The 13,321-nt window shown below is 33.7% G+C and overlaps 1 protein-coding gene across 1 annotated transcript in view; it reads right to left on the reverse strand.

The window, feature by feature from the left end:
• The window catches only part of LOC143059094 (solute carrier family 2, facilitated glucose transporter member 5-like), a 96,811-nt gene that overhangs the window by 18,302 nt on the left and 65,188 nt on the right, over positions 1 to 13,321 (reverse strand). The window contains exon 11 of the mRNA XM_076232581.1: positions 5,373 to 5,467. Within this exon, the coding sequence (XP_076088696.1) occupies positions 5,373 to 5,467 (95 nt within the window). The remainder of the gene's footprint in view (positions 1 to 5,372; positions 5,468 to 13,321) is intronic.

Raw genomic sequence — 13,321 nt, forward strand, 5'->3', positions numbered from 1 at the left:
TGTTCATGAACCTTGTGTTTAAATTTCATTGATTTCTATTTACTTATACTAAAGTTATTGTACGAAAACCAAGAAAAATGCTTATTTGGGCCCTTTTTTGGCCCCCAATTCCTAAACTGTTGGAACCAAAAGTCCCAAAATCAATCCTAACCTTCCTTTTGTGGTCATAAACCTTGTGTCAAAATTTCATAGATTTCAATTCACTTAAACTAAAGTTATAGTGCGAAAACCAAGAAAATGCTTATTTGGGCCCTTTTTGGCCCCTAATTCCTAAAATGTTGGGACCAAAACTCCAAAAATCAATCCCAACCTTCCTTTTGTGGTCATAAACCTTGTGTTAAAATTTCATAGATTTCTATTTACTTTTACTAAAGTTAGAGTGCGAAAACTAAAAGTATTCGGACGACGACGACGACGCCAATGTGATAGCAATATACGACGAAAAATTAGAATTTTTGCGGTCGTATAATAATAGAAAAATATAGAAACATACACGTACTTCAATAAGAAATCTCTATACAACTATGTCTTCTTTAATAATTATTTATACAAAAAGTGCATATTAAAATTGATAATCTTTACAGTCTCTAAAATCATGTCTTTTTAAAACATTTTTAAGAAGTAAAATATTAAAATTGATACTCTTTTCTTTAAAAGGCCTAGGAGGTATAAAAAAAATCTTTAAAAAAAATATACAAAACATATACATAATATATGCAAAGCAAACAAACCCATATACAAAATCGACATTCTGATTAAAACTTAAAAAAATCAAAGAGCTGATAGCTCTGAGGTGGAAGAAGGTGAATAAAAGATAACTTGAATTACCATAAAAGCAGCCCCACTAACCCAGTCTGCTTTGTTCCATTATCGTCATGACGTATATTTTTTTTTTCAAACAAGAATGTGTCATAAGTACATGGATTTCCCATCCGTACAATCATTATCTATGTTCAGTGGACTGTGAAAATTAGGTAAAATCTTTAATTTGGCAGTAAAATTAGAAAGATCATACAGTAGACTCTGGCCAATCGGATACCCAAAATGTCAGCTAAAAATATCCGATTACCCAATATATTAATAATTCAATTAGACATTGAATCATAAGGAACACATGTGTACTAAGTTTCAAGTTGATTGGATTTCAACTTCATCAAAAACTACCTCGACCATAAACTTTAACCTGAAGCAGGACGCACGGACAGACCAGAAAACATAATGCCCATAAATGGGGCATAAAAATAGTATGACTTATTACATACCCGCCAACTTTTGAAAGTTCCCATGGGGGATTTTAGTGCGCGAAAACAATTTTAAAGGTTACAATTTTTAGCGAAGCATTTTGCACGATCTGGATTGTCTAGAAAAAGTGTCATATTTGTAAAATGAACTTATATGCCTTTTTCTTAAGTCTGTTTGCATGATTCTAGCTATATAGTTATAAAATCGGTAGAAGAGATGAACATGTAGCAGCAGACCAGGGTTTATTTTCTTCTGTAAGAATATTAGATGGTTGTTGAAATTTCCAATTTTGAATTATGCACAAAGATGGACCTTTAACAGGTTGGGAACAACACTCCAAATGAGGGATAACCCTCATTGGAAGAACATTACAACCCACTGTAAAAAATGAGCACCTTTATATTCATATTATTTGATGAAACTTTTTACCAAGAACTATGCATCTATCAAGTATTAAATGGTCAAAACAATGACCATAAAGAATTTTGTGATGTTTCTAAACTTATATCTTCTTTATTAATTTGACCCCTCATTTAGAAAAGTTGTTCCAAATATAATGAATTTTCCCACTTTTGAGTAAAAAACCTTAAATTTTTTATTTTTTTTTCAAAAGTAAAATACCCCAAGGGTGACTGGGGTACAGAAATATGGTCACTTGGTCTTCTCCCGACCGTCAGTTAAACGCTTGCCGAAGTGGGGCGTCCGTTTGGCTGTGCGGGATGTATCGAATTCTAACGTCCGGTCCGAATAGGGACGTTAAATCTGATGCATCGTTCCAACCTGTTTGTTGGTCTTTGTGAAAAAAGAATAGTTCATTGTCCTTTAAATGATTTAATTGAATACAAAAATAAAATATGTTACAACAAATATTATGTCAATAAATTAGTGAAAAAAATACTATTTATTATCTTTATGGTAGTACTGCATCATTGAATTTGGTCAATCAGCCATGCTTTTATCCTTAAGCTGTGTAAGAACCTGCTTACAGATGAAAATTCACATGCCATGTTCACGATCCCTCACAACTAGATGTGTACAACAAAAGTTCAAAATCTAGCATGTTAGAATAATCTTCAGAGAAAACATTTTTGATTGGCTTACCACGATTTTCTTACCTTGGGAACAAAATAAGGAACAGATGATTTTGACTAAATCGTGTTTTAGAGTTTTTTTAACGATACCCTTAATATTAATATTTTTTGATAAATGCAAGGACGTATAATAAAGAGAATGAACACAGGTCGAACGTACTATACCGGCAAACTCAGGATGAACAGACCAAGGGTGAACATGTAAACAGGGCGAGTTGTCCCAATACCAAATTCAAGCATGCGTACTACAAATATCTACAGTAAAAACATGCGGTTACAAGTAAACAAATAACGCTCATGTAGATGAGATGAAATCTAACAATTTACATAAATAAAAGCGTACATATTTACAAAAGGGATTGTTTTTCAATCCTAATTTTCAAATTAAATGATTCAGATGCCTAATCATGTGTAAATATCGGTGTCAAGAATCAGAAGTTGTTATGAAATTGTAATGCACAGAAACAAATGCGGCATAAGGAGGTTTAATGATTTCCTAAAGTCGGCACCATTGGCCTTCAGAAGACTTGAAGTCTTCTTCCACCAAAAATATCCTATTAGCCTTATAGTTTTGAAACAAAAAGTAACACCCAACAACCTTACGAGCTTTACAAAACCACAGAAGTGCCTTGCTTTTTGTGTCTGGTCCCAGAAAGGTGCTGCCACTGCAAACACGAACTGAACATAACACTTGTTTCTTTTGCGTCTCAGCATCACTTTTGCAAAATTTGCAGAAATAATTTGCAGATATATACATTTCAGTATTCAACTTTCATAGAATAAATGCTGCCAATAGCTAGATTTGTATGCATCGTGTGTACAATATTTTTTAATTTATCTTATAATATTCTATTGCAAGATTTATTTCATGAATTTTATAGTCGTGGTTTCACGTTTCAAAGTACTCCAAAATTATAGGCTGTAGTTCTTCATATCAGTCGAAAATCAAGTCTGTTTGATAACAAAGGAGTAGGTCTGGTAAGGGCCGATTTTGGCCTCAAATGTTAGGTTCATCTAACGAAATATTTTGGACACTTTTTAAACACTTAAGTGTCTATTTCAATTGATTCAATCAGTTTATGTGAAAGATTTGAACTGATTCAGTCATGAAAAACGTTCCGATTCAAGCTTGAATATGAAAAATCTATCAAATATGCAAAAAATCGTCACTTTTCAGATAGTTTTTGTCAAAAATGAAAGTGGCTGCATCCGTGTTCATCCTCAACCTTTATATATGTTATGTATTATCATCAAATACAGCTTACATTTCAATGTTATGAATGAACAGGAATGCGGCCACTTTCATTTAAGACGGAAACTGTCTAAAATTTTACTAAAATGCTTAAATTGTGAAGATTTTAGTAATTTAGCATGACTTAATGATGTTAGTACCCAAAATATGTGCACTGTATTGTCAAAAACAGCCCATATTTGTGTAGCAGGAACATTCTACTTTCCAATAAATAATTAAAAGATTACATTTTCACAATTTTGTAAAACTGCTATATTTTGTGGCCAAAAAAGGGTCTTACTGAACCTACTCCTTTGTTGTTTTGCATTTTCGAACGTTCTATGTTACAGTCAACCGAAATTAACGTATGTATGATAAAAAAAAAGATGTGGTATGATTGCCAATGAGACAACTCTCCACAAGAGACCAAATGACACATAAATTAACAATGTTAGGTCACCGTACAATCTTCAACAATGAGCAAAGCCCATATCGCATAGTCAGCTAAAAAGACCCAGAAATGACAAACGCAAAACTGAGTGCAGTTCACCAAAATTGATTGACTAGGATTCGGCAAGGCGAACAAAAAGGTTATTGACATCTAGCCTCATATATCATTTGTGCATAAATACAGTTTCCTTAAAAAATATGGTCTAGATTAAAAATCTGAAAATAGAAAAACTCTGTATAAATCGCTATTTTGCTGGAGCCGGCAAAATAGCCTCAAAATAGCCACTGCCATATAAAAATAACAACATAAAAAAACATACACAACACAAACATTAACTTGTAAACTATGTAAATGTTTCAAAGTCAATAGCATAAAAAAAAACATAGCAATAGGCACAGTAAAACTCAGTTTAAAAGAAATCTTGAGTCCAAAGTCTGAACAAGTAACATAAGAAATAATTAGCAAAATGACAATGATAAATAAACTAACAAAGGATTACTGGCAGTAACTGATATGCCAGCTTCAGACCTCAAACTAGACTGATTGAAAGAGTATGTTCTCCTTCAATAACTGACAGATCTATATAAATAATAAAAGAGCATGTGGTATGATTGCCAATGACACAGCTCTCCACAAGAGTCTCTCCATGTGCATGGGCTGCTGGAATGTTGCTACATGTACATAGAAATGGAAAGTTGACAATTGAGAAGCTGAAATCATGTTTATTTAGAGAAATTTATAAATTAGGTTTTTTATGACATCTGACATTAGGCTTTGGTCACCAACTTTCTTCTTTGCTTTCATCAATATCATGTACAAAGTCACAATATGAAAAGTATTTTAGTTTGAAATAAGAATGTGTCACCAGTACATGGGCGCCCCATCTGCACTATCATTTTCTATGTTCAGTGGACCATGAAAATGGGAGAAAATCTCTACTTTGGCATTAAAATTAGAAAGATCATATCATAGGGAACATGTGAACTAAGTTTCAAGTTGATTGGACTTCAACTTCATCAAAAACTACCTCGACCTAAAATTTTAACCTGAAGTGGGACAGACGGACGGACGGACGAACGGACGAACAAACGAACGAACAGACGGATGCACAGACCAGAAAACATAATGCCCATAAATGGGGCATATTAAGCCTGGATCAAGGGAACCACAAGGACAATTTTATAACTGCTATGAATTATGAAACGTTAATGTGTACATTTTAAACGAAAAATTTGCTAATGTCACTTATAAGCATACCTCAACTCATAATTAAGTATTAGAAAACAGAAAATAGGTGTTTGACAACATTGACCAGCACTTACCATTTACAACTTCTCTACTTTTTTTTTATACTTACAATGTTTATTCCACATATTTGTTGACATATCTGCAGCAAATAGCAGGCTAGTTTATTTTTCTTTTTGTCTTGAGGATAAGTACCTGTTACTGCATCTAAAACAGAAGAGTATAATGATTATTTGTATACTTAGAACATCTCTGTGACTGCACCATAACTCCATCCACAAATGTTCTATTAAATAAATGCACAGAATACCAACTTTCCTTGTGTTGCACATATTTTATCTATCCAAGGGTGATAAGTTCTTTAAAACACTTAGCAAATATTTTAGAGAAAATAAAGATTGAGAGGAAATACAATTTCTAATATGCCGCACTTAAAGAACCTAAAATGTGAGCATGCTCACATACCCCTAGCTTCAACATTGACACCGAGCAAACAATATCTCAAGAGATGCCTTAGTGTCACAGACTCATAACTCCTACACAAGTCAATTGATAAAAAAATCTTGTGAATAATTGCACATTTACATATTATGTCCTTATTATCTATAAAGTTAGAGAACTGAAATCAAATTTCATACAGACAGACTATGGTGAAACTATATCTCCCTTCTGCTATGGTGAGGGCAAAAAAATTGTGAATCATAATTTCCAGTCAATATGCACATCTACATAGTATGTCCTTATTATCTACAAAGTTTCATGAAATTCTGTTGTGTAGTTTCAGAGAAGTTGCAATGACAAACTGTTGCAGTAGTATATTGAGGCCAACAAGTGAAAAAGGACATATTGCCCAGAAAGAAAATGAATCATAATTTTCCTGTTGATTTGAAAATCTATATAGTATGTTCTTATTATCTACAAAATTTATGAAATTCTGTTGTGTAGTTTCAGAGGAGGTGCAATGACAAACTGTTATAGTTGTATTTTGAGTGCAAAGGAGCATAACTCCTTGAAAAATTTGAATCATAATTTCCTGTCAATATACACATCTACATAGTATGTCCTTATTATCTATAAAGTTTCATGAAATTCTGTTGTGTGGTTTCTGGGGAAGTTGCAATGACAAGAACAGGACTGATGGACTACAGACTGTTAGACAGACTGATGGGTCAAAAACATTATATTCAACACTTAAAAATAAAAATTGTGTGAGGTATAATTAATATTTCCATTGGATAAAGCTCTTCTATCTATGCTATTAAACGAGAAGACCACATTTTGTGTGTCGCTTCTCTTCCAGACCTGGAGTCATGCAATTACATGCCAAAGTAATAAATTACATATCAATTACATTGCTTTTTAAATGTAATTAAATACATCACAATTACATTGATTTTCAAATGTAATGAATTACATTACAATTACATTACCAATATGTAATTAATTACATTTCAATTACTTTTGTCCAAAGACATAAAATTGCAAGATCTATATCATTTAGAATAAAATCATTGAAAGGACATCAGGTTAGAATAGAAAGAAATTTTTAGATATACATGCACTTTTTAACAGTGAAAACATTTGTACAAAATTTGTTTAAAACGTTTTCAAATAACTAACGTCATTGTTACAATTTATCACCGTTAGATATTTTAAATGCTGATTATTTTATTGCATTTCTTATTTTTATGGGAAAAAATAGATCCAGATTTATACATGAAACATGTTATTCTTAAAATAATTTTCTTACAACTTCAAGTTTCTACTAAAAATGTTAATTTAGATTTTTAAGGTTTTCTTAAGTACCTCATGTTAAATTTGAAGTTACTTTAAAGCTTTCACTTATTACAGAAGAAGTAAATTGGTAGGATTTTTTAACCTTGTCTTTTGTCAAGTTTATTGACTCCATTCTTGTATGTTGTGACTGCTGTATCTAAAATTTTGAAGAAAGTGTTTGAATAATATCCTTCTATACAGATTTTAATGATGGTTTAGAAAATATTGCCTGTGGCATTTTAAATGGCGTGGGACGTTAGCACTTTTTCATAGGACATTTGCGCTTTTGCAATATTTGTTTTTTATGACTATATATATCCTCCTCTTTTATCTGAGCTTGGGACCAGCAAGTTTGACTCTGCAGAGTTAAAAGTTTAAAAATCATTGCATAGCACATTTCTGATATATGTTAAAAAGTTTATACACAGCTAAAACTAGTAAAAGAAAACATTCTAAAGACATTTAAACATGTACAGTCATCACAGGTCATTTTCAGATTGATATCTGAAGCCCAAGGACTGAAAAACATATCTCTTGTTATCTGTTCTGACTGGTATTTTGCCCATTTTTCAAATAAATAATTAAATCATGTTTCTCAATTCTGGGGTGCCGGATATAACAAATCGTAATGTAATTCAGCGACTGTTGTAAAATGAATGGAATCTACTTTTCAAAAAGATTTTTTTAGCAGAATGAGTTTGTAGAACTGTTCATTAAAGTGGGCATGGAAGGATTCTGCACCAATGGTCGTAATAATGACAAATATAAGTTTAATTCATCTACGTAATATTACTTCTAATTAAAAATACAGGCGGACGACTATAGGTAAGAAGCGCAAATGTCCGATGAATTTAATACAGGTGATTCAAAATTTAAAGCGCAAATGTCCATAGTATTTGAAGCGCAAATGTCCTATTGTTTTACAGGTAAAAAAGCACAAACTTGTACCTTCATAATTAGTTATTATAGTGAAAGAAAAAACCTGAGGGTAAGATTATTGTTAATTGCTAGAACAACACATTTACAAATTGTATGTAAATAAATTGGAATTGTTTTTAATTTTTAGATTTGTATGTAAACAAGTGAAAAAATTTATATAATGAATTAATTACAAATAAAGATTATCATACATCCTATAATGATTAATGCAACATCAAGGAATATAATATTTTTCACATCATGATAAATGTTTAAAAGTATTAAAAAAATCAATGTACCAAGTCCATACTGAATGTTGGAAAAATAAAATTTACAAGTTGCATCAGAAAAGCCTAAAATGTTTTAAAATTCCCAGCATCTATTCAAATGTAATTCAAAGTAATTGAAAAGTAGTTCACAATTACATGGCAAAAAGGCATTAAAGTAATTCATTAATACTTTCAATTTCATGTACTTGAAAATATGTTCAATTACACATTACATTGAATTACTTTGAAAACTGTAATTAATTACAGCTAATTACAATTACATTTTTAACAAGAAGTAATTGTAACAGGATGCTGTTACGAAGTCTCCCAAACAAAGCTCCGATAACTCCCCATTCATATGGTCCCATGTTCATTTGATTTGATTTTTTGTCCCATACAAGAATATATATGGCTTACGAGTAGGGATCTCCACCATTTACAAGTTTTCAAACAGGAGGGGGTGGTGGTGACCCCCAGGGACTTTACCTACATTTCATTTGATTTGTTTTATTGTCCCCTACAAGAAAATATATGGTTTAGGGGTGGGGATCTGGACCGTTTACAAGATAATAGTACATACTCAAATTGAACGGGGTAGGGGTGACCCCCAGGAACTTCCATCTAATTTGATGTGATTCGTTTTATTGTCCCATACAAGAATATATATGGTTTAGGGGTGGGGATCTGGACCGTATTCAAACAAGAGGGGTTGGGGTGACCCCCTAGGGACTTCCCTTTTATTTCATTTGATTTGTTTTATTGTCCCCTACAAGAATACATATGGTTTAGGGGTAGGGATCTGGACCGTTTACAAGTTTTCAAACAAGAGGGGGTGGGGTGACCCCCTAGGGACTTCCCATTTATTTCATTTGATTTGTTTTATTGTCCCCTACAAGAATATATATGGTTTAGGGGTGGGGATCTGGACTGTTTACAAGATAATAGGACATTCTCAAATTGAACGGGGTGGGGGTGACCCCCAGGAACTTCCATCTAATTACATGTGATTTGTTTCATTGTCCCATACAAGAATATATATGGTTTAGGGGTGGGGATCTGGACCGTTTACAAGTTTTCAAACAAGAGGGGGTGGGGTGACCCCCTAGGGACTTCCCTTTTATTTCATTTGATTTGTTTTATTGTCCCCTACAAGAATATATATGGTTTAGGGGTGGGGATCTGGACCGTTTACAAGTTTTCCAACAAGAAGGGGTGGGGTGACCCCCTAGGGACTTCCCTTTTATTTCATTTGATTTGTTTTATTGTCCCCTACAAGAATATATATGGTTTAGGGGTGGGGATCTGGACCGTTTACAAGATAATAGCACATTCTCAAATTGAAGGGGGTGGGGATGACCCCCCAGGGCATCCCCCTATATTTCATGTGATTTATTTTATTGTCCTATAATCATTTCTGAAGACTGCATGTATCTATCACTTATAGTTTTCAAGTTATATTCATTTAAAAAATTTTGAAAATAAAATCCCATAGGGTTCTATAGTAAAACCCTCCCTGCTTTCTACCCCCCAAAACACCCCTTAATAGATCCCAATGCACAAACGAAAGATTGATGGCTCACCTAGACATATTAGTCTACCATTTTATGAAATCCTAAGTCAATCTGACAAGCGGTTTTGGAGAAACGCTGCGGACAAGTTCATTTTTTAAAGCGGCGGAAGAAGAAGAAGAATAACTAGATTTGTAATTGCTAGCAATAACGTATGGCACCCTCGTACCCCCATTGCCAGGCGAGCGACAGCCATTTTGGAAATTCCAAAGTCAAAGAGTGCGTCTACACCTGCAGGTTATCATTTTTGCAAAATTTCATTAAGTTTGGAGCATTTTAAAATTTTGGACAATTTTGCTGTTTCCATGGTTACGGCGGCCATTTTGGAAATTCCAACTTCAAAATGCAACTCCGCACATGACAGTCACTATTCCTGTAAAGTTTCATCCAGTTTGCAGCACATAATTTTTTTTGGAAATTTTGAACATTTGTGCTGCAACCATGGTTACAGTAGATAATTCCAAAATTCTAAAAGCAGACATCTCATTGCCACATGTCATGTTATATATCAATACAGTTTCATTAACTTTGGTGCACTACTCTCTGAGAAAATGCAGATTTTATGCATTTTTCCATAGGGTCAATGCAAAACTTGGCCCTAGTTTCCATGACAACGGCGGCCATTTTGAACTATCAAAATATTGTCTTGACATCTTGGTATACTGGAGAACATTTTCATAAAGTTTCATGTCTCTAGAATAAATTTAACATTGATGTTCTGGAATGTTCTGTGAAAATTCAAAGTTTTGACCTTTTTGCATTGTTTCCATGGTAACAACAGATATTTTGGAAATTCCAACGCCAAATTCCACATCTTCCAATGTTGCTCATCGTTACTGTGAAGTTTCATGAAGTTTGGAGCATTTTGATATTTTTGAAATTTTTGGTGTAGTTTCCATGGCAACATAGTAGTTCCAATGAGTGCCAAAATCATCCAACACCTGTATATGGCCGGCACCTACATTGCATCAAAATATAATGTTTCTGAGTGAAAGCATATCCAAACAGTTCACCAAAAGAAAAAACTGGATTTTTTCACATTTGTTCTGTTTCCATGGAAACGGTAGCCATCTTGAACCATTCCATGCTTACTGCAACTCTGCATTTGGGGGTCCTTACTATAGTAGAGTTCCATCAACATTGGTCCATTGGATTTCGAGAAATCACCTGGACAAAATTTGTTGCAAGAAGAAAAATAAGAACTAGATTTGCCATTGCAAGCAATAGCGGATGGCACCCTTCCCCCATTGCCAGGCGAGCGGCAGCCATTTTGAAAATTCCAAAATCATAGAATGCATCTACTCATGTCAATTGTCAATTTTGTAAAGTTTCATTACGTTTGGAGAACTTTGAAATTTTAGAAATTTTTGCTGTTCCCATGGTAACGGTGGCCATTTTGAATATTCCAAAGTCAAACCCCCGCTGCAATTTTCCCCCTCCATTATCATATATACCATCATATACCATTTAATGTCTCTAGAATACATTTAACATTGATGTTCTGGAATGTTCTGTGAAAATTCAAAGTTTTGACCTTTTTGCATTGTTTCCATGGTATCTACAGATATTTTGGAAATTCCAACGCCAAATTCCACATCTTCCAATGTTGCTCATCGTAACTGTGAAGTTTCATAAAGTTTGGAGCATTTTGATATTTTTGAAATTTTTGGTTTAGTTTCCATGGCAACATAGTAGGTCCAATGAGTGCCAAAATCATCCAACACCTGTATATAGTGGGCACCTTCATTGTATTAAAATATGATGATTCTGAGTTTAAGCATATTCAAACGGTTCACCAAAACAAAAAACAGAATTTTTTCACATTTGTTTCGTTTCCATGGCAACGGCAGCCATCTTGATGGTGCCATACCCCACTGCACTATAGAATGTGGTGGTCTACATTATGGTATAGTTCCATCAATATTGTTCAAGCCAATTCCGAGAAATAGAATGGACAAAAAAGTGTGGAAGAATAAAAATAACTAGAATTGCCATTGCAAGCAATAGCGGATGTCACCCTTCCCCCTATTGCCACTAAGCGGCAGCCATTTCAAAATGGTTTAACAGTGAATGCACATATATTCATGGCAATACATCTTTCTGTAAATTTTCAGTACATTCAGAGCATTTTAAAAAAATTAACATTTTTGCTGTTTCCATGGCAACGGCAGCCATTTTGAAAATTTCGAAGTCAAAAGTCTGATCTGTATTTGCCAGTTAACAATAATATCAAGCTTCATTAAGTTCAAAGCATTTTGAGAAATTTTGACTTTTTTGCAGTTTCCATGGCAACGGTGGCCATTTTGGAAATTCCGAAGTCAAAAGTCTCATCCAGACTTGCCAGTCAACAATCATATTAAGTTTGATCAATTTTGGAGCATTTTGAAATTTTTGAAATATTTGGTCCTGTATCCATGGTTACAGAAGAGTTCCAATGATTGTCAAAATCATTCAAAACCTGTATATAGTGGACAACTACATTGTGTAAAAATTTGATGATTTCAAGTTCAAGCATACCAAAATTATTCACCAAACCCTGAGGTTTTTAGAGCATTTTGACACTTATGCACTGTTTCCATGGTAACGGCAGACATTTTGGAAATTCCAACGCCAAATTACGCATCTACCAATGTTGCTCATCGTTACTATGAAGTTTCAAAAAATTTAGAGCATTTCCATATTTTGGAAATTTTTGGTGTAGTATCCATGGCAACATAGCAGTTCCAATGATTGCCAGAATCATCCAAAACCAGTATATGCCCGGCACCTACATTGTATCAAAATATAATGATTCTAAGTTAAAACATTTCCAAATAATTCATCAAAACCAAAAACTGAAATTTTCCATTATTTTTCGGTTTCCATGGTGATGGCAGCCATTTTTTAGTTCCAAAGTTGCACTGCAACTGGAAAGTCAGGGTTCCTTGTTATAGTGCACCATCATTCAGATTGGTTCCTTTGGCTCTGAGAAAACTGCCGGACAAAACTAGGTGGAAGAAAAATAATAATAATAATAGTGAAAAAGAAACAGAGGAATAGCAATATGTCACCCGACATTGTCGATCGGGTGACATAATAACTAGATTTGCCATTGCAAGCAATAGCGGATGGCACCCTTCCCCTATTGCCAGGTGAGCGGTAGCATTGGTAACGGCGGCCATTTTGGAAATTCCAAACTCAAAAGTCAAGTCTACATTAGCTGAGCAACATTTGTTATAAGTTTAAATAAATTTGAAGCATTTTGAAGTTTTTTGTATTTTTGCTGTTTCCATGGTAACGGCGGCCATTTTGAATATTCCAAAGTCAAACCCCCGCTGCATTTTTTTCCCTCCATAATCATATACAATCATATACCATTTAATGTCTCTAGAATAAATTATACATTGATGTTCTAGAATGTTCTGTGAAAATTCAAAGTTTTGACCTTTTTGCATTGTTTCCATGGTAACAACAGCGATTTTGGAAATTCCAACGCCAAATTCCACATCTTCCAATGTTGCTCATCGTTACTGTGAAGTTTCATTAAGTTT

Source organism: Mytilus galloprovincialis, chromosome 14, assembly GCF_965363235.1.
Source record: "Mytilus galloprovincialis chromosome 14, xbMytGall1.hap1.1, whole genome shotgun sequence".
In the NCBI taxonomy this organism is placed as follows: domain Eukaryota; kingdom Metazoa; phylum Mollusca; class Bivalvia; order Mytilida; family Mytilidae; genus Mytilus; species Mytilus galloprovincialis.